This window comes from Pezoporus flaviventris, unplaced genomic scaffold, assembly GCF_033815535.1.
Source record: "Pezoporus flaviventris isolate CSIRO_AGI_PZ_B2104156 unplaced genomic scaffold, CSIRO_AGI_Pfla_v1 ptg000093l, whole genome shotgun sequence".
NCBI lineage: Eukaryota > Metazoa > Chordata > Aves > Psittaciformes > Psittacidae > Pezoporus > Pezoporus flaviventris.
In genome coordinates this window covers 3,154,934-3,176,576 of record NW_026892641.1, presented here as the reverse complement: position 1 = coordinate 3,176,576, position 21,643 = coordinate 3,154,934, and the positions used below count along the sequence as shown (strand labels likewise).

The 21,643-nt window shown below is 56.9% G+C and overlaps 2 protein-coding genes across 2 annotated transcripts in view; both read right to left on the bottom strand.

The window, feature by feature from the left end:
- NFRKB (nuclear factor related to kappaB binding protein) overlaps positions 1 to 21,643 on the bottom strand; it is a 254,050-nt gene that overhangs the window by 102,856 nt on the left and 129,551 nt on the right. The window lies entirely within an intron of this gene.
- On the bottom strand, positions 5,428 to 14,562 carry ADAMTS15 (ADAM metallopeptidase with thrombospondin type 1 motif 15). The gene is made up of 8 exons (XM_061476079.1): positions 13,641 to 14,562; positions 10,084 to 10,216; positions 9,362 to 9,529; positions 8,737 to 9,020; positions 7,823 to 8,000; positions 7,400 to 7,581; positions 6,788 to 6,963; positions 5,428 to 6,293 (listed from the first exon to the last, which is right to left on the bottom strand). The coding sequence occupies exons 1-8, from the start codon at positions 14,541 to 14,543 to the stop codon at positions 5,513 to 5,515; spliced, it is 2,805 nt and encodes a 934-aa protein (XP_061332063.1). The 5' UTR covers positions 14,544 to 14,562; the 3' UTR covers positions 5,428 to 5,512.

Genomic DNA, 21,643 nt, shown 5'->3' with positions numbered 1-21,643 from the left:
GATATATTTAGGATAGCTTCTCAGCTCTATATACCCCAAAGGCTTTTGAGTCAGCAACTCCCAGCATGTGTGGGAAGTACTTTGCTTACAGGCTGCATCGAGCAGGGAGGTGTTGAAGTGAATGGAGAACATATTTAAGGGCTGAGGAAGATGTGCAGTCTTTAAGCATCAATAGCAGCTATGCACTGAAATGGGGTCCTGAGGGCGGCTCAGGATCAGAGCATCACTCAGCCAGCTCCAACCATTCCCAGTGGCCACCTGGCAGCATCCCAGCTGCTTTGCTGAATCCCTTTGCTCTCTATCTTATAATTGAGACCAAAAAAGCAACCGTTAGTGCAAATCATTCCCCTTAGACTCGATCCCATACAGCCTTGTTCCTTCCATGCCCCCACAACAGCTTTTCCTTCAGGGCTTAATATTTCCAGCGCTGTCAATCCAACACCTCTCACCAGGATTAAATTCAGTTACAAGGGGATGGGGTGGGGAGGGGGGGGAACTTGAAATAACAAATAATCAAGCCACATTAAATAACCCTTTGGGAGCCCATCCACCTCCCAGCCTTGCTTGGCTGGAGTTGAGATGAATTAGGCTAAATCCAAGCACAGCATCTTCCCCGGGAGGCGCTGGGAAGCCGTTTCCAAGGGCTTTACCTAGTTAAGGGTTATAATCTTTACCAGCTGCCTGATGTACTCAGCTCCGAGGTGCTGACGTGGTCCTCGGCCCACAAACACCATCTCCCTCTCTCTGCCATCGCTTCCTTGAGGATTATACATCCATAGGAGCAAAAGGATGGGATGGAGACCTCCGGAATGATAGAACCCTGCTCCTGCCACCAGTAAGGAGGTGGGAGTTTGCGTGCCGTAAATCCATGGGCTTTGCTCGCCGGGTTGGAGTCGGCCGCACGGATTTGGCACCGATGCGTTGTGTAATTAGAGAGAACTCCCTAAAGCAGCCCCAGCACCAACCCCCAGAGCAGCAGCAACTGTGGGAACGTGTCACTGTGCTGCCTGAGGAGGTGACGAGGGCAAGTTTAGTCTGGTGCAGGTCACCAGCGAGCACCGGCAGTACCAGGGGGTTGGCAGCGGCTCCTGCGGTGATGCTGGAGCTCGTTTCCATCACCCCACGGCAGCAAAGCTGCCCCGGCTCAGTCCTGACCCGGGGTTACCATCACTGACACGTCCTCAGCGCTGCCCGAGTCGGGAAAAGGCTTTTTTTCTGCTTGGAAAGCAGGATTTATCCTGCTGGATTTGGGCAGGACCCAGCACAGCCTCTGCTCTGCAGTTATTGTGATGGAGAGGTGACGGGATCTGTCATCCCTGCTCCACATCAGCATTTCATTTGGCATCCCCAACCCCAGGTGGACATCCCCCTTTTCCCTGGGTTGCCCTTCCCAGTTTATTCCCCTCCATCCCAGAGGATGCACGTTCTGCAGGACATGTGTTAGCAATTAGGTCTGTTTGTTCAACCTACGTCTGGTTTTGCTTTTGCCTCCTGGCAAAACCCACTAATAATAATAATAGTAATAATAATAGCAACAATAAGAGCAATGATAACAGCAAGGCAAGATCCCAGCCTCGGGAGCAGATCCACAGCCACGTGGAAACCCTGGACCAGAAAGCCATGACCCTCGATGGTTTCTCTCCCTGATGTTACACAGATGATGGCTCAAATAACCCCTATTTTCTCAAGCTTCTTGGGTTTCAGCTTAGGACAAAGGCAAATAAACAGCTTTGCCATCGGTCCCCAGGAGCAGGATGGAGTTCTCGGCTCATAAAGGCATTTGGGATGCGCTGCCATCAAGCCAGGGATGGGTTTGGAGCGAAGCACAAGTGGTTTGGCTGGAGCACCACAGGACACTCCTGTATTAAATCACTGCAAGAGTTCAGCACTTGCTCTGTGGGTTACCACGAGAGCTTCGGAGGCTGGATATCAACATAGCCCATCAGGAGCACCTCATTCCACTGCGCCACAGGGGGTACAATCACTTTTCATGCCATTTGTACTGCTTAAGATGGAATTAAAGGTGTTTGGAGCAAAGCAGAGGTTGGTCTCATCCAGCATCTTTCTCCCAAGGTGGCCAAAAGGAGATGCATTGAGAGGAGCTTGATGTGGACTCCTGGACACAGCTCCTAAGGGGATGAGTCTCATTCCCACCTTCAGTTCCCTGGGGTTTAACCTTGTTTCAACCACAGCAAAGCTGAGGTTTGGAAGCTGCAGGTTTCCTTCCCCTGCAGGATCACTCTCCCATTGCATCAGTGTCCCATGCAGGGAAAAATGTAAGGATTAGCCTTATATTATCTACCAGAGAAGACAAATTAACAGCCAAGGGAAGCGAAACACAGTGTCACAGCACTGGGAACCATCACTGGCAGCACCTCCTGGTGCATGGAAAAGCCATCCCTTCCCCTTGGATGCTGCATATGATGCTCCCCATCATTTCTCTGGCATTGGGAAGCTATTCCTGCAGCTTTGGGCTTGATGTGGATGCAGGACATCACCTGTGTCCCTTCCCTGGTGCCAGCTGGGGGTATTTGGCTCAATCCCATTAAGTCCTTTTGCTTCCTTACAGCAAAGCACCCTGAGCCAACAGAGCAGGATTCAGGGGGTTCTGGCATCAATGCTCCGTTTCTTTCCAGGTAAATACTTGGGGTTCTTGTGGGGTTTTATCTCTCTGGGTGACTTTTAAAGGCATCTTGTGCTGGAGGAGTGAGGCATTGGTTTTAACTTGGTTTCTCCTCCTTATCCAAGGGAATAGCTGCAGCACAGGGTGGAAATCGCCCTCGCTGCCCTTATTTGCAGCTGGAGCCTTTGGATGTATTTGGGCTGAAACTGAGCTTTCCTGTGGGAAAAGGCACAGGATAGCAATCCTTTATTGCCCTGCAGGAACTGGTGGCGTGTCCCATGGAAAGGAAGGGGTTTATTTCACCGTTGGCATGGGTATAAGAGGAAAAGAGGGCCCTGACCCAGGGTGGTTGTGCTGGGAATGAGCAGGGATGTGTTCCGGGCACCAGCAGCTGTGCCAGGTCAGCTCATGGCCGAACCTAACCCTGCTCTTCCTGGACCATCCCAAGGTGATGTGGGAATGGGCTGTGACTAAGGCTTTGTCAGCACACGGAGCGGATGACTCTGGAACAGCACGTGTGTCCCAGACAATGGTATGCATGCACACGGGTTGTTCCAGGATGTGAGAGTGCTGTTCCAGTGTGCATTAACCCATTTAGCTCTATATTGCTGTTAACCCTGGCAAAGAGCATCCTGATCCCGGGCTCAAACCAACCACCCTGATGCATTTAACATCTCCGTGCAGGGACTAAGTCCCCATCGGGCTCCTTTGTTGCTGACCACAATGCATCCTGTAGCAGAAGCAAGTCAGAACAACCCTCTTTGAGGCTTCCAATGGGACGGCGATAAGAGATGCTCCACAGCCCCCAAGTGAAGGACACGGGCACCACTGTGTGCCCTGGGGAGCCGTGTGGCTTTAAATACAGTTTATTTCAGGTTTGCTATCAGTATACATGGTATACACAGAGCAGCCAGTCCGAGTGGCATCTCCATCCTTTTGCTGCACACTTGGCAAAAGAACCGCACGCAAAGAGTCCTTCCCCGCCCCATAGACAAGGCTGATGGGTTCTCAGTGGCTTGGAAACCATCTCTTGGGGGTGGCAAGAGACAACAGGGCAGCTCCTCAGAGCTCTGTCCCCGAATGGAAGCTTGGCTCTGCAGGAAAACCCTCCGGAAGGGATCTGATGATGGGAATGGAGACCTGGAAGGGATTTGTTAGGGCATTGAATCCCATTCCCAGAGCAGCCACAGCATCTGCTCCTGATGTGGTCTGGTGTGAGGCGTCCCTGCCCCAGGGCAGGGGGTTGGAACTGGATGATCTTAAGGTCCTTTCCAACCCAACCCATTCCATGACTCTATCAAGCAGTGTGGAGACCCAGGACATTCCTGTGTTCAAAAGGCACCATGTCAATCCATGAGGATGGGTCCCCAAACGTTGTCATGTGGAGTTTGTAAGCTGATGGAAAGGTCTAGCAAGGCAATCCTTGTACTCCCTCTGTCCTGCTCCTTGTGATCTTCCTCCCTTTGCCCATAGTATTGGGGCAGAAAGGGTACAAGGAGTTTCCATGCATGGGACTGAGCAAGCCTCTGGCTGCTGAGACAGCATCTTCTGCCTCCTCATCATCTCTCCCTAGAGCTCCTTCCTGCTGCTCCCAGTAACTGCATCACTCAATACAGAGGCTCTGGCTTGCTCCCAGTCACAGCATATGGGTTCAGAGGCACCTTCACCAGTGAGAAAGCAACAAGTGAAGTGGTCCCTGATATGATCCGAGTGAAAGACCCAAGTGATGTGTAAATGGTCCCCTCCAGCCGCAATGGGCATGATCTGAGGTACAGAACAAACCCTGCACCAAACCCTGGAGGGGGAAACTGGTTGTAGTGAGAGGCTCCAAGCCACCTCTTCCTCTGCATGTCCATGCCCCACCGAGCCCCTTTCCCACTGGAGGGCAGTGGGCTCTCTGTGCACAGCAAACTGGTCCCGTTAAGCAGTGAGCACCATTTCCACAGAGTCAAGTACCAGTGACCTGTGGGGCTGTGTCTGGCCCCATACACTACAGTACAGTTGCTTGGTTTGGGATGCCAGCTCCAATCTCAGCTCCAGAGTGATCCCTGTTAGCCCTGAAAAGCTTCAGGCGGGTGGTTTAGAACCTGCCCTGGATCAGGGTGTGAAGGAGCATCCAGTGACGCAAAGGATGCTCACACAACCCCATCCCAAAGCACCATAGGAAACCCTCATCCAGGTGTGAGAGCCCCCTGGGAATACCGCCGTCCCCGCTCCACCAGGTTTACATCCATTGGGATGGAGGGGGAAGGAAGGAGGTTAAAACAATACAGAGTTAAGCACCATAAAATCTACACTGGTCAGGTCATAAACAGGAGGAGAAAACCGCAATGAAGCCACCACCTTCCAGCCTGGCCCAGGGATGCTGCTGGGGCTCAAAGGACCACCGTAGGCTGTGAGTCCTCACCAGTGGAAGCATCAGTCCCAGCACCTCGGTGGTTGGACAATGTCATTTGCCATCATTGCATTGCTAAATCCGTTTTGGTCCCATTGAGCACGAGTGTTGGGGGGGAGCCCAAGGAGGGGCGGAGGTAGGCTGGGCCTTTGGGAAGACAGGGGTGGCTTTGGCTGTGCAATATAGGGGCATCTCCCTGTACTCGGATCCATCCCGGGCAGTGCTCCTCCTCGTTCCCATCGCTCCCAGCCTCTGCCGATGGGTTTCCGCGTCATTCAGCAGCTTCGAGGTAGATGTTTGGTCCCCCTCTGTCTCCGAGCGACCTGGTGGGTGACATCCCACCAGGCCTATGGGGTGAGTGTGCTCGGTCCCTTTGGGTTTATTCCATTCCCCACCCCCCCCACCCCCCCGTTTTCTATGTGCTATGGACATCTCCCCCATCCCCAGCCGGAGGAGCACCATGCCCTTCCTCACGCAGCACCCCTGCATCCAGCTCAGCACGGCCTCAAGGTGCAGAAATCCAGCTCCTGCGGCTTCCTGCGGGAATTGCAGCTCTCCCGCGGGAGCAGGCGCCCGGTTGGGACCGAGCACTTCAGCGCCCGCCTCTTGAACCCACGACCGCAGCTTTTGGAGCAGGGGGACCACGGTCCAGCATCCCAGATGGGGCAGGGCTCCCCGCAGAGCCGGACCTCAGCCGGGCGCTGCGCAGCATCGCACTCGGCCGCGGGTTGCCCGTAGGAGTCCTGGCAAGCCACGGAGCGCTTCTGCATCCCATCGCCGCAGGTCACGGAGCACGCTTCCCATCCGCCCGCTGCCCACTTGTAGGAGGGACGTTTGTAGCTTGGCCTCCCCCCGTCCAAGCGGTTGGACAGGCTGAGGACGCTGTTGTTGAGGTCCGGCGGGGTCCTGCCCTCCTTCCTATAGGAGCCTTTGTCCTCCTTGCTCTCCTTGGGGAGGTAGAAGGAGTAGCGCACCCGCGGAGGGGTCATCTTCCCCACGGACAGCACCTCCAGGGTCAGGGGCTCCTGGATGGGTTTGAAGGCCTGGAGGCTCTCGACGGCGGTGCCGGTGCCGCTGTACCGCAGGACACTGCCCTTCACCATGAGGTCCCTCTCCACTGCGGACACGATGAAGTGCCCGTTGAGCAGGTACTTGCCCTGCCCGTTCTTCAGCGCCAGGTAATTGTCGTCGCTGATGAGCCCCTTGTAGCCCCGCTGCCTGATGTCGATGTTGGAGGCTCCCGCGGGGATGACCACCACGAAGTTGTAGCCATGCCTGGAAGGGAAGGGCAAGGCATTAAGCAGGAGCACATCCCATTGGGATGGGGTCTCAAGATCTTCCCGTCCCAGGGGTATCTCCTATGGAGCTCATTTGGAATCTGCTCCTTACGCTGAGTTTTATCTAAGCTGAGCGTATAGGAAGGTGCTTCAGTTCCTGTGGGTCAACAGGATGGAGGTACCACAGTACCATCAGCGTGGACGTACCACGGTACCATCAGCGTGGGATGTAACACGGTACCATCAGCGTGGGATGTACCATCACAAACCAACAGCAGGTTAAATGTGTCCTGCTTCCCCTGCAGAGCTAGCCCAGCTCTCCATGCAGTGATGGGCATTGGCACCAGGAGGTTTTGCTCGGGATGAACTTAGACCCATCACCATAGAATGGTTTGGGTTTGAAGGGACCTTCAAGATCATCTATTCCCAACCCTCAACCATCTCCATGGCCTTCCTGCCCCCAGGAAGCACACGTGGCCACCGAACACTTACATGGGTTTGGTGAACAAGCCTGAGACCTTCTTGCAGCTCTTGTTGTCTCCTCCGCAGACACTGCACTTGTCAAACTTCTTCTTGGAGCCCAGCTTCCCATCACAACCCGCTTTGATGCATTTGCCCTGCACGCAGACCGAGGTGGAGTCTGGGGAGCAAGGGGTCCCGTCCACAACCTGCACAAGCAAAACAACTGCTGTGTTTCCCTTTGCCACCCAGATCCATCCAAGGAGTCCTGAGGAGGTGCCGGCAGGCACCACATCACCCTTTGCTCACGCTCTGCTTGGCACCTGGGATCATTAGGGCCTCTGGTGGCACTGCATCCCTTCACTCTGCTCTTTCCATTGCACTGCTGCAAAGGGAACACACCCTGCCCACACCTGCAATGGCCATCCTTTATCTGTGTGCATATCCCAGATGCACCTTTACAAGCCCCATAGAAGACCCTCCATGGACCGGCTCCAGCCCTGGAAGAAGGAAGCAGGCACATCCAGGCTGATCCACTCCTTCATCTACCACAACTGCCCACAAAGCAAGGAGAAATCCTTCATTTCCAGGCACGCCGGAGCCATCCCACAGCCCTGATGGTGACCACGGGGGTCCCTCACCCACCTTGGGTGCCAGCACGTAGAAGTAACCGGTGCCATTGGCTCGGCAGATGAGCTTGCATTTATCCCGGGGGGAGACACCGGAGTATTTGGGGACCCAGGAGACGGATGCGGTGAGGCGGTTGGTGCTGTGGCTGTATCCGTTGAAGGCTTCACACTGCTCCTCACGGAAGCTCTTTCCCGGCACTGGAAAAAGAAGTTGGATGTGCATGGGACTGGGGATGTGGCTGCCCCATCCCTGGCAGTGTTCAAGGCCAGGTTGGACACAGGGGCTTGGAGCAACCTGCTCCAGTGGAAGGCGTCCCTTCCCATGGAACTGGATGAGCTTTAAGGTCCCTTCCAACCCAAACCATTCTATGGAGCTCGGGCTCCATGTTTAGGGGCTGTCACAGGCCATGCAGAGAGCCAGGAGCACGCGAGCCCTTACCTGCAGCAGAGCAGGGCTCCAGGTTGCAGGAGCGGTACTTGACGCGGATGCCCTCGCAGTAGGAGCCCCCATTGGCAGGCACGGGGTGGGTGCACTCCCGCTTGGCCAGCTGCACCCCTCCACCGCACGTCCTCGAGCACTGCCCATAGGGCGCCCACTTGGCCCAGCCACCATCCACCTGCGGGGATGCGGTGGGATGAGATGCTGCATCCCCTTGGGATGAGATGCTGCATCCCCGTTACCAGCAGCTCCATCCCGAGCAGGGGTTCTCAGCATCCCTTGGCAAGCAAAACCACTGCCAGATACCCCCAAACCCATTTGGGACTGGATGGAGCAGGGGCTTTCAGCATCCCTTATAAATCAAAACCCTTTCCAGTTGCTCCTAAACCCATTTGGGGCTGGATGGAGCAGCACCTCTCGGCATCCCTTGGCAAGCAAAACCTCTTCCAGATGCCCCCAGACCCATCTGGGGCTGGATGGAGCAGGGGCTTTCAGCATCCCTTATAAATCAAAACCCTTTCCAGTTGCTCCTAAACCATCTGGGGCTGGATGGAGCAGGGGCTTTCAGCATCCCTTATAAATCAAAACCCTTTCCAGTTGCTCCTAAACCCATTTGGGGCTGGATGGAGCAGCACCTCTCAGCATCCCTTGGCAAGCAAAACACCTTTCAGATGCCCCCAGGCCCATTTGGGGCTCAACAGAGCAGGCTCTCTAAGCCTCCTTTTGTGAGCAAAACCTCTTCCAATTGCTCCCAACCCCATGTGGGGCTGGACGAGGCAGAGCATCATCCCTCCTTGCGCAACACGCAGCACCCAAGCGACCTCCATCTCTTCGCGCATCCTTGTGTCCCCAGCACCGGGAGGATCCATCCCTCAGCCCGGGGTGACCCCACGGCGCGGGGTGCAGGTACTCACCCTGTACTTACTGATGTTGTGCCTCTCAACGCAGGAGCCCTTGAGGCAGAAGCGCCCCTCACCACAGCTCGTGCCGTCGGCCCAGGGGAAGTGCCGGGTCTGGCAGACGATCTGGCCCCGTGCCTTGCCCGTGCACCACAGCTTGGCGCAGTACTGCATGTAAGGGCAGGGCTTGGAGCCCACCCCGAAGGCCAGCTCGCACTGCTGGTTCAGGCTGTAGCTCGACCCGGGCAGGTCTTCGGGCAGCGGGATGGGCTTGGCCGGCTGGTCCAGCAAGCAGTCTCCTGCAGCGGGGAGGATGGGGAGGTCTGGGGGGTTCCTGGGGGGTTGTATGGACCATTGTGGGGATGGATGGGCAAAGCTATCCCAACCCCATGCTACCCTCAGGTGGAATCGTGGAATCAATCAGGTTGGAAAAGAGCATTAAGATCATCAAGTCCAACCGTTCTCCAGCACTAACCCATGGCACTGAGGGCCTTGAATGCATGCATGTCATCTTCCAGAGGTGGTGATCCCATTCCTTCTATCTCTGCAGGGTGGGGAGAAGAGCTGCTCCACAGCCCGTCAACCATCCCCAAGCATGGATCCTGCTCCCCAGGGACAGGATACAGGTACGAGGGCTCACCATGGCCACTGTCGAGGAAGTCGGTGATGATGGCAGCGCTGCAGGCTGACCAGGGGTTGGCACGGTCGATCTGGATGAGGGTAGGGGACATCATGTGGTTGGTCTTCAGCCGGCCAAAGACCTCCTCACAGGCCTTCACGTTGTCGTGGGGCATGTTGAAGACATGGCCTGGGAAAGGGATAAAGAGGGACAGCGTGGCTAACACGGCTTGGAACAGAGGGACAAGCTTCTTGCAATGGGGAGAACGGAGGCACGGAGTGGGGCAGAGCCTTGCAGGGATTGTAAGGATGGAGACCCATGAGGAAGGATGAGGCTCCGCACAAGCAGCAGGAGCTTACAGGGCGAGCACCATTCCCACTGTCCCGGCTGCTCTGTGCATGTGGAAAGGAAGGGAAATGGCAAAGAGAAGGAAACTTCAGCGCTCAACCCCCTCCTTCCTCCTCTTCCTCCTCCCGCCAAGCACCACAAGTGTCTCCAGAGGTAGGTTCCTGTTGTTCCAGGCCTATGGGCATATCCCAAAGGATGCTGCAAGCACAGCCCAGGTAGCAACCACAACAGCAAAGCCTTTTGCTTCCCCAGCAGCTCTCTCCCAGCCGGGTCTCATGCCCCAAGGTGGAGTTTCCCCGTCTCCAGACACCGGGTATTGTCTCATCTTCCGGAGCAGGGTTATTTCGGAGCTCCTGGCATTCCTCCCGGCAGGAATCGGAGAGCGGGAGCCTTACCCAGCTCGTGGGCAGTGGTGAAAGCCGAGGGCAGCCCATCGTCCTCGATGACGGAGCAGCTCCGCTTGGGATCACACATGGTACCCACATCCGCCATCCCCAGCGTGTCGCACGTGGTGGCCCCGCACAGGTCCTGCAGGGGATGGAGACAAGGGGTTATCCCCACGGAACAGCACCAGCATCCCTGCTCCCCATCCCAGCCCAAGCATCCCATGGGGAGCTGATCCCAGACTGCAGCCCAAAGGGATGGGGACCGCTGGGCTGGAAGCCTCAACCCTGACCCCTACCAGGGGTGTTTGCATTCACCCTTACTGGGCACAGCATCCTCCCAGGCACCCTCAGTGACAGCTTTTCCCCCCCACCCAGCTCCTCTGCCCAAGGTGGAGGTGGTTTTGGCATCGGAGTCATTGGGATGGAGTCATTCTGGCTCCATCCTTCAATGCCAGCTCAAGGAGCAGACCCAGATGGCTCCATCCTTCAATGCCAGCTCAAGGAGCAGACCCAGATGGGCGGATGGGAAGGCACTTGGCCTTGGTGCCTTGACCCTTTTCTCAACCTCATTTCTCTACTTCCTCCTAGGAACAAGGAACTCCTGGACTGGGTCCAGAGGTTCCCAAGGCTGTGGGAAGTGTTCCTGCCTCTCCAAGACACTTTGCATCCATCCCAAGCACCGCTGACGGAAGAAGAAGCCATCAAGGATGACCAGATCCCATGTCAATGCTGCTGGGACAGAGGATGGGAAGGGGCTCATCATCAATGGATCTGCCCTTCTTCATGAGCCAAAGGTGCTTGTGCCAATTAAAGGTCCATTTGAGGCTGCAGCCTTGGTGCTGATGGGGATGGAGCATCACCCGCATCCCTCAATGCGGTCCCAATGGGGCCGGGAGCTGCCCTGGAGGCCACGCAGGAGGCAGGGAGCTGCTTTCCACATGAAAGGGAAACTTAAGGGACTCTCTGGGCTATAAATAAGTGTGATTCATGCTCAGTGCTCCCCGGCCAAGGCGCCGCTTGAAGCCTCACACGAGCAGCTCTGCCAGCGTTTCCAGTGAGGATTCCAAGCTCAGGCAGGTTCAGCCGTGGGTAAAGAACAGTCCCGATGGCTCCAGAGAGCCCCAGATGGCTTTAACAGGAGCTGAAGTGGCCACGGAGCCGGGAGGCTGCGGCTCTGGCTGGAAAACCTCATTGCACAACCTCATTGCATCCACGATCCCACCACCCATCAACGCACAGGGACAAGTTGGTGGCATCCCGAATCCCAGGTGGCTTAAATGGGGCTGGCGAGCCTGATGCAGGCTTCCTTGTCCTGAGGAACCGGGGTGTTGCCACGCTGAGCATCATGCCAGGGATGCAGCTTGCCCAAGCTGGGGTTCTGGGGGTGATGCTGGGTCCAAATGGGTGACACAGCATCACAGGGAAGAGGTGATGCACTCACACCCCCTGCTCTTTGCACTGCTGCTGGAGCAGCGAGGTTTGGGCTCCTGACCCATCACCTGCACTGACACACGGACCCACTGCTGCTGCTGCTGTGGGGTACATGGAGAGCAGCTCTGAATGGGGTGTTCCCCAACCCCAAGCTGCAGCCTCCTGGGGCAGCATCTTTGGGCTCTAATAAGAGGTCCTGATCGACCCCAGGGGTGCTTGCAGGGCTGCGGGATGGGAAGCAACGCAAGGATGGAGCAACGGAGGGGAGCAGAGAGGAGCTCCAGAGGTTTAAAGGGGGACAGCAGCAGGCAAAGGAGCAGCTCTGCCTTGAGTACACTGCCACTGATACCCACCACTGCCAGCCCAAAGACAAGGGGGGATGCTCAGTGCCCCAAGCCCAAGCAGCTCCCTGGGACTCTCCTTCCATCCTGACCTTCCCCTGTGGGCACTTCCAAGGCTTTTCTTCATCCCCTTGGGAGCATCCCGAGATGTTCTGCAGGTCAGATAGAAGGGATCCTTGGGCACTGATTCACCTCCACAGGGGGACCGCTCTCCTTCCATGGGGGCTTCCCGTGTGCATCCAAAGCAACCCCAACAGACTGAGCCTTAAACACAGGATTCCCGGTTCAGATTCCAGCTGTTCCTTAGTGCATTTGGTCGAAGATGTTTGGCTGGTGGGACATGGAGGATGAGAAGCCCTTCGCTGCGGTGTGTGATGCTGCTTCCAAGGGGCAGGAATGCAGTTGAAGGCTCCAGCAAGCACCAGCTCAGGTAGGAAGGTCCCAGGGCCATGGCTGCTGGTAGATGTGCACCCATCAGGACCGAGATCCCCAAATCCACAATCCAGCGCGGGCGACGTCGGGATGGAGCAGAGCCAAGCGGGAGAGGACAGCCCCATTGGAACAACTGGAAGCTGCCTATCAACAGGGCTGGAGGTGAAACCTAAGTCGGGGGCTTTTGTAACAGCTTTTTGGCAGGGAGCGATGCATTGGGGTGTCAGGGGACCACAGATGGATGCACTCAAGGAAGGCAGATGTCTCCTCTGCACCGAGCTTGCCTTGGGGTTTCAGGAATGGCTGGGTTAGCAATGTATAAGGAATGCAGCCCGGCCGTGATCCGCAGCCTTGGAATCGCTGGGATCGAATCTGACCCATGTGTGGCTCCGGTGACCTCGGTGGGTTTCCATCAGGGATGGAGCTGTTTGGGGTTTGACCCTGCCTGTGCTCCAGTGGGATTTACAGCTGGATGGAGGATGTGGTCCCTGCCCAGGGACAAGGAGGATGGACAGGACGAGGTCTCTCATCATTCCTGCTCCAGGAATGCGCTGATGCCAGGGTAGAGGCAGCTGAACTAAACTGGATGCTGCATCCTTCCCAGCCACGAGTGCTTGACCTGGAAAGGTGCTTTGGGAATGGTGTCCCTGCTGTTGAGGGGAGCTCCTGACCTGTCCCTCATCCTAAAACATCTGGGCAGGGATTGGCACCGCTTCCATGTCACCCGGTTTAATCCAAGAGGGATAATGCAGCTGCCCCACGGAGCTGCAGAGCCCATTCCAGAGGTGAGGAAAAGGCCTTTTTCACATGGCAGAGGTGGGGGACACCCTCACCTCTCCCCCCTGCGAGCTCTGCAAGCGCTGGCTCCATCTCTGGTGCTCTCCTTCCAGCCCTGAGCGAGGTCCATGCGGAGCAGCCAGCACGCAGGAGAGCTCCAGGTTCTCAGGAGGACCTCGCATGAGTCAGAGGGAGCAGGGAGAGAGGTGGGATGCTTCACCGCGAGCAATTCCCAGCCAAGGACAGGGAATCAGGGCCATGCTCCTCCTCTTCTGGGCTCACACCCCCTGTTTTGGGGTGGCTGCTCCCTGTGCCAGAGCCGCTGCGGCTCCTGCCAGGAGCCTGGGGATGGAGCAGCAAGGTTCTGCCCACGGGGACACCCCTTGGCCTCACTCAGCCCCCTGCCAGCAAGGGCTGGCTCTAGGGAGCTTGGTCCACACCGCCCCAGCAGCGTAAGGATCCATTGGGAAAGAGGGATCAGCCACAAGCCTGCGCTAGAGGTGGGGTGAGATGGCAGGGGCACGGTGTGGGTCTCCTTGAAACGGGGGGGGCAGCATCTCAGGGTCACCTCCCCCTTGCACCCACCTGCTTGGTGAAGAGGATGGCGGTGTCCCAGTACTCGGGGTGCTTGTCGCTGCCCTTGTTCCACTTCTTCTGCCAGGCACAGAAGTTGCGGAGGGTGAGGGCGGCATTCCCGGTCACTTTGGGCCCTTTGTCATCCTGCCCGATGAGGAGGAACTTGACCACGGAGATCTGGATGGGGTTCCGGATGCTGGGGTGCTTGTAGAGGCGGGCGGCCGTGGCCATCAGCGTGAGCAGGTAGTGCTGGAGATCATCCCCATGGAACTTCACCATCGACTCATCAGCCACCACCAACGTCTCCACGTACCGGGGCACCGAGGCAAAGCGCTTGGCCCGACCCCCTTTCCCCCCTTTCCCCCGTCCCCGGTACTTATCCAGCGCCTGCAGCACGCCGGGGGTGAGCCCGGAGCCCACGGCGCAGCGGGATGCTCCGGCCCCGACGGGGCGGCCGGGGCTGCGGCGCTGCAGGCGATGCTCCCCTCCTGCCGCGCCCGCAGCCAGCGGGCTGATGATGTACTCGGCTCCTCGGTAGCCGAAAGCCCCCCGGAGCCCCCCGCAGAGGCTGAGGGCGGCGAAGGACTCCCGGTCCGCGTTGACATCCCCTGAATAGAAGCAGTGCCGGAGGGCAGGGCCGGGCCGGGCTGCGGCCCCCAGGTAATGCGAGGCGAAGGCGGGCGCGATGAAGTGGGCGTCGGGGGTGAGGTGGAGGTAGAAATCCTCGCCGAAAGCCGAGAGCTGGAAAACCACCGCCTGCCCCCCCCGGGGCGGCTCTGCCGGCCCCCGCCTGAAGTAGGATCTGCCGTTGATGTCCGGGTCCAGGCGGAGCGGGGTCACCACCTCGGTGTCGTCCAGGGGCAGGCTCAGCCCTCGGGAGCCCAACAGCAGCAGCGGCAGCAGCGGCAGCATCGTCCCGGTGGGATCACATCGGGGGGGATGAAGCGGATCGGGCCCCCCCCCCCCCCCTTCCTTCCTTGTGTTGGATGGGGCCGTGCGAGCCGCCTGCCCCGCCGGTACCTGCGGTGCGGGGAGCGGAGCGGTTTTATGCGGGCGGACGGGGCGGGAGAGCCCGGAGCAGCGGGGCCGGCGGAGCCGAGCTCCGCCCGGGGCGGGACCGCGGAGGGTGGGATGGGATAGAGCGGGGGGGGGGGGGGTGGGATGGGATGGGCTGAAGTGGAATGGGGTGGGATGGGCAGGGATGGGATGAGGGGGTGGGATGGCCTGGGAAGGTAGGATGAGATAGCATGGGATGGAATGGGGGGAATGACAGCGGATGGGGAATGGGATAGGGTGGAATGGGATAAGGGGAATGGGATAGGATGGCATGGCATGGCATGGGAAGGTGGGGGTGTGGGACGGGATGGGGGTGTGGAATGGGATGGGATGAAGTGGAATGGGACAGGGGAGTGGGATGGGGATGTGGGGTGGGATGGGGGTGTGGGGTGGGATGGGATGGAATGGGATGGGATGAAGTGGAATGGGACAGGGGAGTGGGATGGGGATGTGGGGTGGGATGGGGGTGTGGGGTGGGATGGGATGGAATGGGATGGGATGAAGTGGAATGGGACAGGGGAGTGGGATGGGGATGTGGGATGGGGGTGTGGAATGGGATGGGATGGAATGGGATGGGATGAAGTGGAATGGGACAGGGGAGTGGGATGGGGATGTGGGGTGGGATGGGGGTGTGGAATGGGAGGCAATGAAATAGAATGGGACAGAGGAGTGGGATGGGGATGTGGGGTAGGACAGAAATATGGGGTGGGATGGGATGGGATGGGGTTGTGGAATGGGATGGAATGAAATGGAATGGGACGGAGGAGTGGGATGGGGATGTGGGGTAGGACAGAAATATGGGGTGGGATGGGATGGGATGGGGTTGTGGAATGGGATGGAATGAAATGGAATGGGACGGAGGAGTGGGATGGGGATGTGGGAAGGAATGGGGATGTGGGATAGGACAGGATTATGGGTTGGGGTGGGGGTGTGGAATGGGATGGAATGAAATGGAATGGGACAGAGGAGTAGGATGGGGATGTGGGATAGGACAGGAATATGGGGTGGGATGGGATGGGGGTGTGGAATGGGATGGAATGAAATGGAATGGGACAGAGGACTGGGATGGGGATGTGGAGTGGGATAGGGATGTGGGATGGGATGGGGATGTGGGATAGGACAGGAATGTGGGGTGGGATGGGGACCCTCTTCAGTTGTATTCTTGCAGTGCCAAAGGGGACCCTGCAGCCCGCAGGGATGCTCCCGTCTGCCAGGCTCCCTCCTGCTGCTCCCCACTCATGCTCCAGGCGAAGGGGTGGGATGAAGCTCTGTGCCCCCCCCCCCCAGCAAGGAGGAGGCTGTGGTCAGGACAGGGGTGTGCAGGGAAGCTGGAATCCCCCTCCTCCATGCTGGTTCGGGACAGTTCATTGCAGCCCCATCTTTTGTGCTTCCAGACGGGGTGTCCATCAGAGCAGCGCTTGGGACCAGGAAGGATGCAGGGGTGGAAGAGGCGATTGGGAGGTAGGAAGATGAGGGGGTTTGGGGAGCAGGACCACTAAAAGGAGAGCAATGAGGAGCCCTCAGTAACTGTCTGTGCCTGAGGAATAGGTTTATGGGCAGCAATAAGCAGTGCCAGTGCTTCCCCATGCTGTGGTTTGCTTGGCTGTGTGCCCTGCAGCTCAACCTGTGACCCAAGATCATCATCAGAGTGCACTGGGCTCAGTGAATCCAGGGTTTTGTTTGGATCCCTGTGCCCACAGAGAGAAAGCAGGCAGCACAGGGAGAGGACACAACCTCGAGCATCTTGAGGTGCCAGGAGGGAATTTCTCCTGGATCAGCTGGGATGAGGTGGGAATCACCTACCCAAAGACAGAGCTCTGATTGCAAGCCAGACTGTGTGCTGCAGGAAACCTGCTGGGTCTATGGGGCACATATTGCCCTTAGGGCTCCCCCTGTACCAGACAAGGAGCGAGGCACATCTGTGTCCCATTTATCCTCCAGCTCAAGGACGTGATGTGGGGATGACCCAGACCAAGCCCTGGAGCTGTCCCAAGGTTGTGGCATCTCCATGGCACATCCCTCCCAAACCAGGGTGGGCAAAGGGGACATCTCTGTTGTGCCTTCAAAGGGGAGATCACAGGGACCAGCCACAGGAGGAGGGTGAGGGCCAGGCGGGAGCAGGCAGGTCCCTTCTTTAGGGCTCTCCCCAGCCCTTTCCATCGGCACAAAGGAGCAGGCCCAAGAGAACACCTGGATCTCACTCCCCATCTTTCCAGGTGCTTGGGGATGAAGCTGGATGCTCTTCAGCCCCCCTGTAGTTTGCCTGGATCTGATGGGAATGGGATGGATACAGGTGACCTAAAGGGAAGCACATGGTCAGCAAGGAATGGAGAAGGAAGATGCCTTTGGACCTCACCGAACAGCTTCAGACTAAGGTATATAAGGTAACTATAAGGTATATAAGGTAACTATAAGGTATATAAGGTAAATTTGGCTTCTACTTCGATTTTTGCCTAGAAACCACTTTAAGGTAAACCCCATCTCAGCCAGCTCTAACCTATAGCTCACCCTGATCCTGAAATGCCAGTGTGAGGTGGTCTGCAGTGTGGACACTCCTTCTGCCACCTTCACCTCTGGGGAATGATGACAAGTCCTTCCCTTTCATCCCTGTTGCCGTGCCATTTAGAACTAGAAGAGGAGCAAAAACCCACCCCCAAACCCTCCCTTATCCCCTGGGTATTCCGGATCATGGAAGAAACGGCATGAAATCGAGCACATCTCCAGGCCAGAGGCAGAGAGGGGAGGCTGCAGGCAGAGGAAAGCTGGCGTCGTGAGCCCTTCACTTGTCTTTGTCTGGAAGGTTGGCAGATCAGAGGCCTGGGCTCTCACCCAAAGGTTCAGGCTGTGCTCTCCCAGCTCCGAACCATATGGGCAAGGAAGGAGGATCCTCTCCAGGGACTGAAGATGAGTCAAAGCGAGTTGTTAGGGATGGCTTTCCAGGAAAGCAAGGCTTGGAGAATAAAAGCTGGCTGGGTCTGGATAGGGTCAGTGAGGGCGAGATGTGCAAGAAGCCCCAGCACGCCAGGGCTTTGTGACCCAAACCCTGCCCCGTCCTTGCTCCAGGAAGATGCTGAGTTTCATTGGATTCAGGCTGGCTCTGATGATAAGGACTGGATGCTTTGCGTTGGGTTTCCCATGCAGCAGCGCTTTACCTGCCCCGTGAGAGAGGATCTGAGATTGAAACGTCTTCGAGGGCGCCTGCAACACAACAGGAACCAAATCAGCCTCTTCCCCCCCATCCCATGCAGAGGTGATGCACACAAGGATCCCTGTGCCTCACCTCATTGCTCCTGCAGCAGGAGCATCGCTGCTGCCTTCTCTCATGGTCCCGACACATAACGTCACCTCTGGCATCAAGGCTTCGATATGGGAATAGCAAGGTGTGCGGAAAGCAGATGAGCTTTAAGGTCCCTTCCAACCCAAACCAGCCTGTGATTTTATGGTTCTATGACACAGAAATCATGCCAGATTCCCCTCTCTCTTCACCTGCCTGAGACAGGGTCCGTCCTTGATGGATTCGCTTTATGGGATGCTCATTTCGGAGATGCATAAAGGAGAAGATGCAGGGAGACACCAAGGGAGATGCTGCAGATCTGGGTAAGCCTGAAAGGTTGTCCAAAGGATGCAGAGAAGCAGCTCCCCAAGGAGCACAAAGCCTGGGGGAGGGATTTGGAAATAGGATTTAAACCTGGATTTGGGGAAGGCCATAAACCTGCTTTCCTCCCAGCGGAGCTCCAAACCCACCCTGAGGCAAGGTTGCCCTCTGGTGAGACCTCATTGCTCTGCAAATCGAGGCATGAAAGGCGACTGAATGCGACTGCTGGCGTTACACGTCAAAATGAGATTAAGAACGGAGGATCCCTATGGAGGTGCCTTAAGAGGGTTTGGAAATCAGAGGGAGAATCCTTTAAAATCAAGGCAAACCAAATCACAGCCCTTTACTCCCGATGCACCCGGCTTATGGTGCACAGCTCCATAAGCTTGTCCAGAGCACCAAGAGGTTTTGGAAGTGGCACATTCAGCTGCTAAATGGAGACCCTGCCTTAGGAAAGAGCTATCCCTGCTCTTCCCTAAGCCTGAAAGTCTGATTTCCCCACGTTTAAAGCATCCAGTGGGATTTACGGTTTCCCCACAGCATCGCTCTCGGCTGCCAATCCTGTGCTGTTGATGCACATCCCCAGGGATGGGATGCTGCGCTTGGGGAAGCTCGTACAGTGCATTAAGAGGAAGGAAAACCCATTTATTCAAGGGGTTTGGGGGTACCAAAGGCATATCAACCATCACTTGTAAGGCAGGGATGTCCTCTTGTGGCTGCAGCAGTGCAGTGCAGTGATTCCCGATCGATCATGGGATTTTGCTATGTAATTCACTTCCCACTTCTCACCTGCTCCAAATCAAGCCCCAAATCCCATGCGAATATAAGGCCAGAAATCCTTTCCTCGAGCCTCACTTGCCATCCTTGCAGCTAAGAGGCTTCTACTGAAGGTAAATCGGAAGCACGCAAGGCCAGGGCTGTGATTTGAAGCCCAGATGCTTTCCTGGCAGAGATTTCTTCCCGCTTGCTGCCTTCAAAAGGAAAACTGATGGAATTATGCCCTTTCTTCTTGCCATCAGGTGGGTTTGGTGCTGGCTGCAGCACCCTTCACTCTCCTGTTGCTGTTGCAGGGTCTGCTCCAGGACAGCCGACTCGCAGGGATGGATGTAGGATTTCCTCCATAGGGAGCCACTGACATCTAGTGGTAACGTTTATTGATGGGAAATGATTATCCCAAATGTTTTCCGGGGGCTGAAAGGAGGGAATAGCGAAAACAAAGAAGGGAATGGCCACAGCATCAGCCTGGCACTGCAGATGGGGACGTGATGCCGTTGGCAAGGCAAGGAGGGCACAGCAAAGCATCACACAGAGCCCTGAAAGGGGGCAATCTCAGTGCTGCAGGGCAGGAGCAGTGAATGCAACTGGGGCCTCATCCTGGGAGCCAGAATTCCCTGGGAAATGGGTGGCAGGCTCAGTCCCCCGGGAAGGATGCAATGGATCCGCATGGATCTGCAGAGCTGAGGATGGGGGGGGCAGGCGTGATCAAAAGGGACTTTAAATCACAGCGAGTGGGGAGTAAATGGCTTCCATATGCTCAGACAGCCCCTTAAGAGGTAAGAGGGCTGTAAGTGGGGTTTGGTGGCAGCGTGTCCTGCAACGGGGTGGGAATGGGGCTTGGACCAACCTGCTGTCATGGAAAGGGTTGGAACTGGGTGAGCTTTAAGGTCCCTTCCAACCCATTCCATGATTCTAAGCAGGACCCCCCCAGAAAAAAGCCTTGGGATGCTTTGGATGTTATTGCCTCCCCGCATCCCTTTGAGCTGGGTTATGAAGAGCCCAGCGAGGCCACAAGCAATTCCAGCTCCTGTGTGCGGAGCGGAGCCGCTAATGGAAACCAGCAGCGCCTTCGAGCCAGGACTCGAGCGCGTCCTCCGGGATCAAAGGGGCAGCTCCGAGAGCGGAAAGCCGGGAATAAACTGCATCCTGTTGGAGAGACGGGCCCTGTGCCGCCCGCAGCCTTCACCTGTCCTGGGTCAGAGCAGGGGCACCGGCTCGGCATGGGATGGGTTGGAAGGGACCTCAAAGCTCATCCGGTGCCATGGGCAGGGGTACCTTGGACACTGGCAGGGATGGGGCAGCCACAGCTCCTCTGGGTACCCGATGCCAGCGCCTCAGCATCCTCACAGGGAAGAGCTTCCTTATACCCCATCTCAATCTCCCCTGTTTCAGCTTAAAGCCATCCCCCTTTCACTACACAGACCCAACCACACCGTACATGGGGCTGCTCTTTACCTTTACTCCTATTAATCTCCCTATTTCCCCACACACACACATACACAGTCACAAACCACGCTTTAAAAAGCCAAGTAACCAGAGCCCTGGCCCTGAGCAGCGCTGCTATTTAGAGCCAGGGCTGTGTTTACTACATAGGTAGGGATGGGGCTTTTAAGTGGAGATAATAATAGAGAGGCAGATGTAAATCCATGCTGGAGCAAAGGGAGCGCAGCCTCTATCCCTGCTGCTCAGCTCTGCCTGGGTCCTGGTTTCCCAGGAATCCTGAGGTGCCAAATGGTGCTTTATCCTTTTGGATCTTCTTAGGATTAGGGGAGGGGAAGGAAAAGAAGGGTTTAGAGGAGCTGGTCCTTGGGCTGGCACCCAGAGCAAGGTTAAAGGAGCACAAACCCAGTCCTGAGCATCCACTGCTCCTTGAAGATGAGGGTATGGAGCAGGATGAACTCCTTCAAGGGTATCTCCTGGGCACAAAGGGCATTCCAGAGGCCAGGAATCTCATGAGCTAACGAGGCTTAAAAGGAAAGCAGGAGTAATACGTAAAGAGCAATCTCCCTTTCTCCATTGGAGCTGGTTGTTCCCTGGTGCTGAGCGGGCTCCTGCCCATCTCCTGCTGTTTGCGTTTTACCTGAGGCTCTTACAGCCCCGGAGGGGTGTAAAAGGGAGCACGGACACAAGGCAAAACTCCATTGCAAGGCTGGTTGAGGCTGTGGTCTGCTTCCAGCTGGAGCAAACCCCATGTGGGCCCAGCTGTTTGCTCAGGGCATGGAAACCTCCTTGTCCGTGTCAGTGCTGGAGCTTTCCCTGGGGCCCACAGCCCTCTGTGCCCTTGGCTAAGCAAAAGGACATGGGAACCAGGAAGGGGGGAGTCTCCGGAGGCACCTTCTGCCTTCCAGGCTGGAATGAGATGCTTTCCAGCTGGCAAAGGCCTGGTGCTTGCCAGCAGTGGAGGGATGCGGGGGGGGGGGGGGGAAATGAGGAGGGGGAATCATGGTGTGGTTGGGGTTGGAAAGGACCTTAAAGCTCATCCGGTTCCACGGGCAGGGACCAGGTTGCTCCAAGCCCAACCTGGCCAGCGATGGGGCAGCCCCATAGGGCAAATCCTGCCTTGGTAAGGAGGGCAACAGAGGAG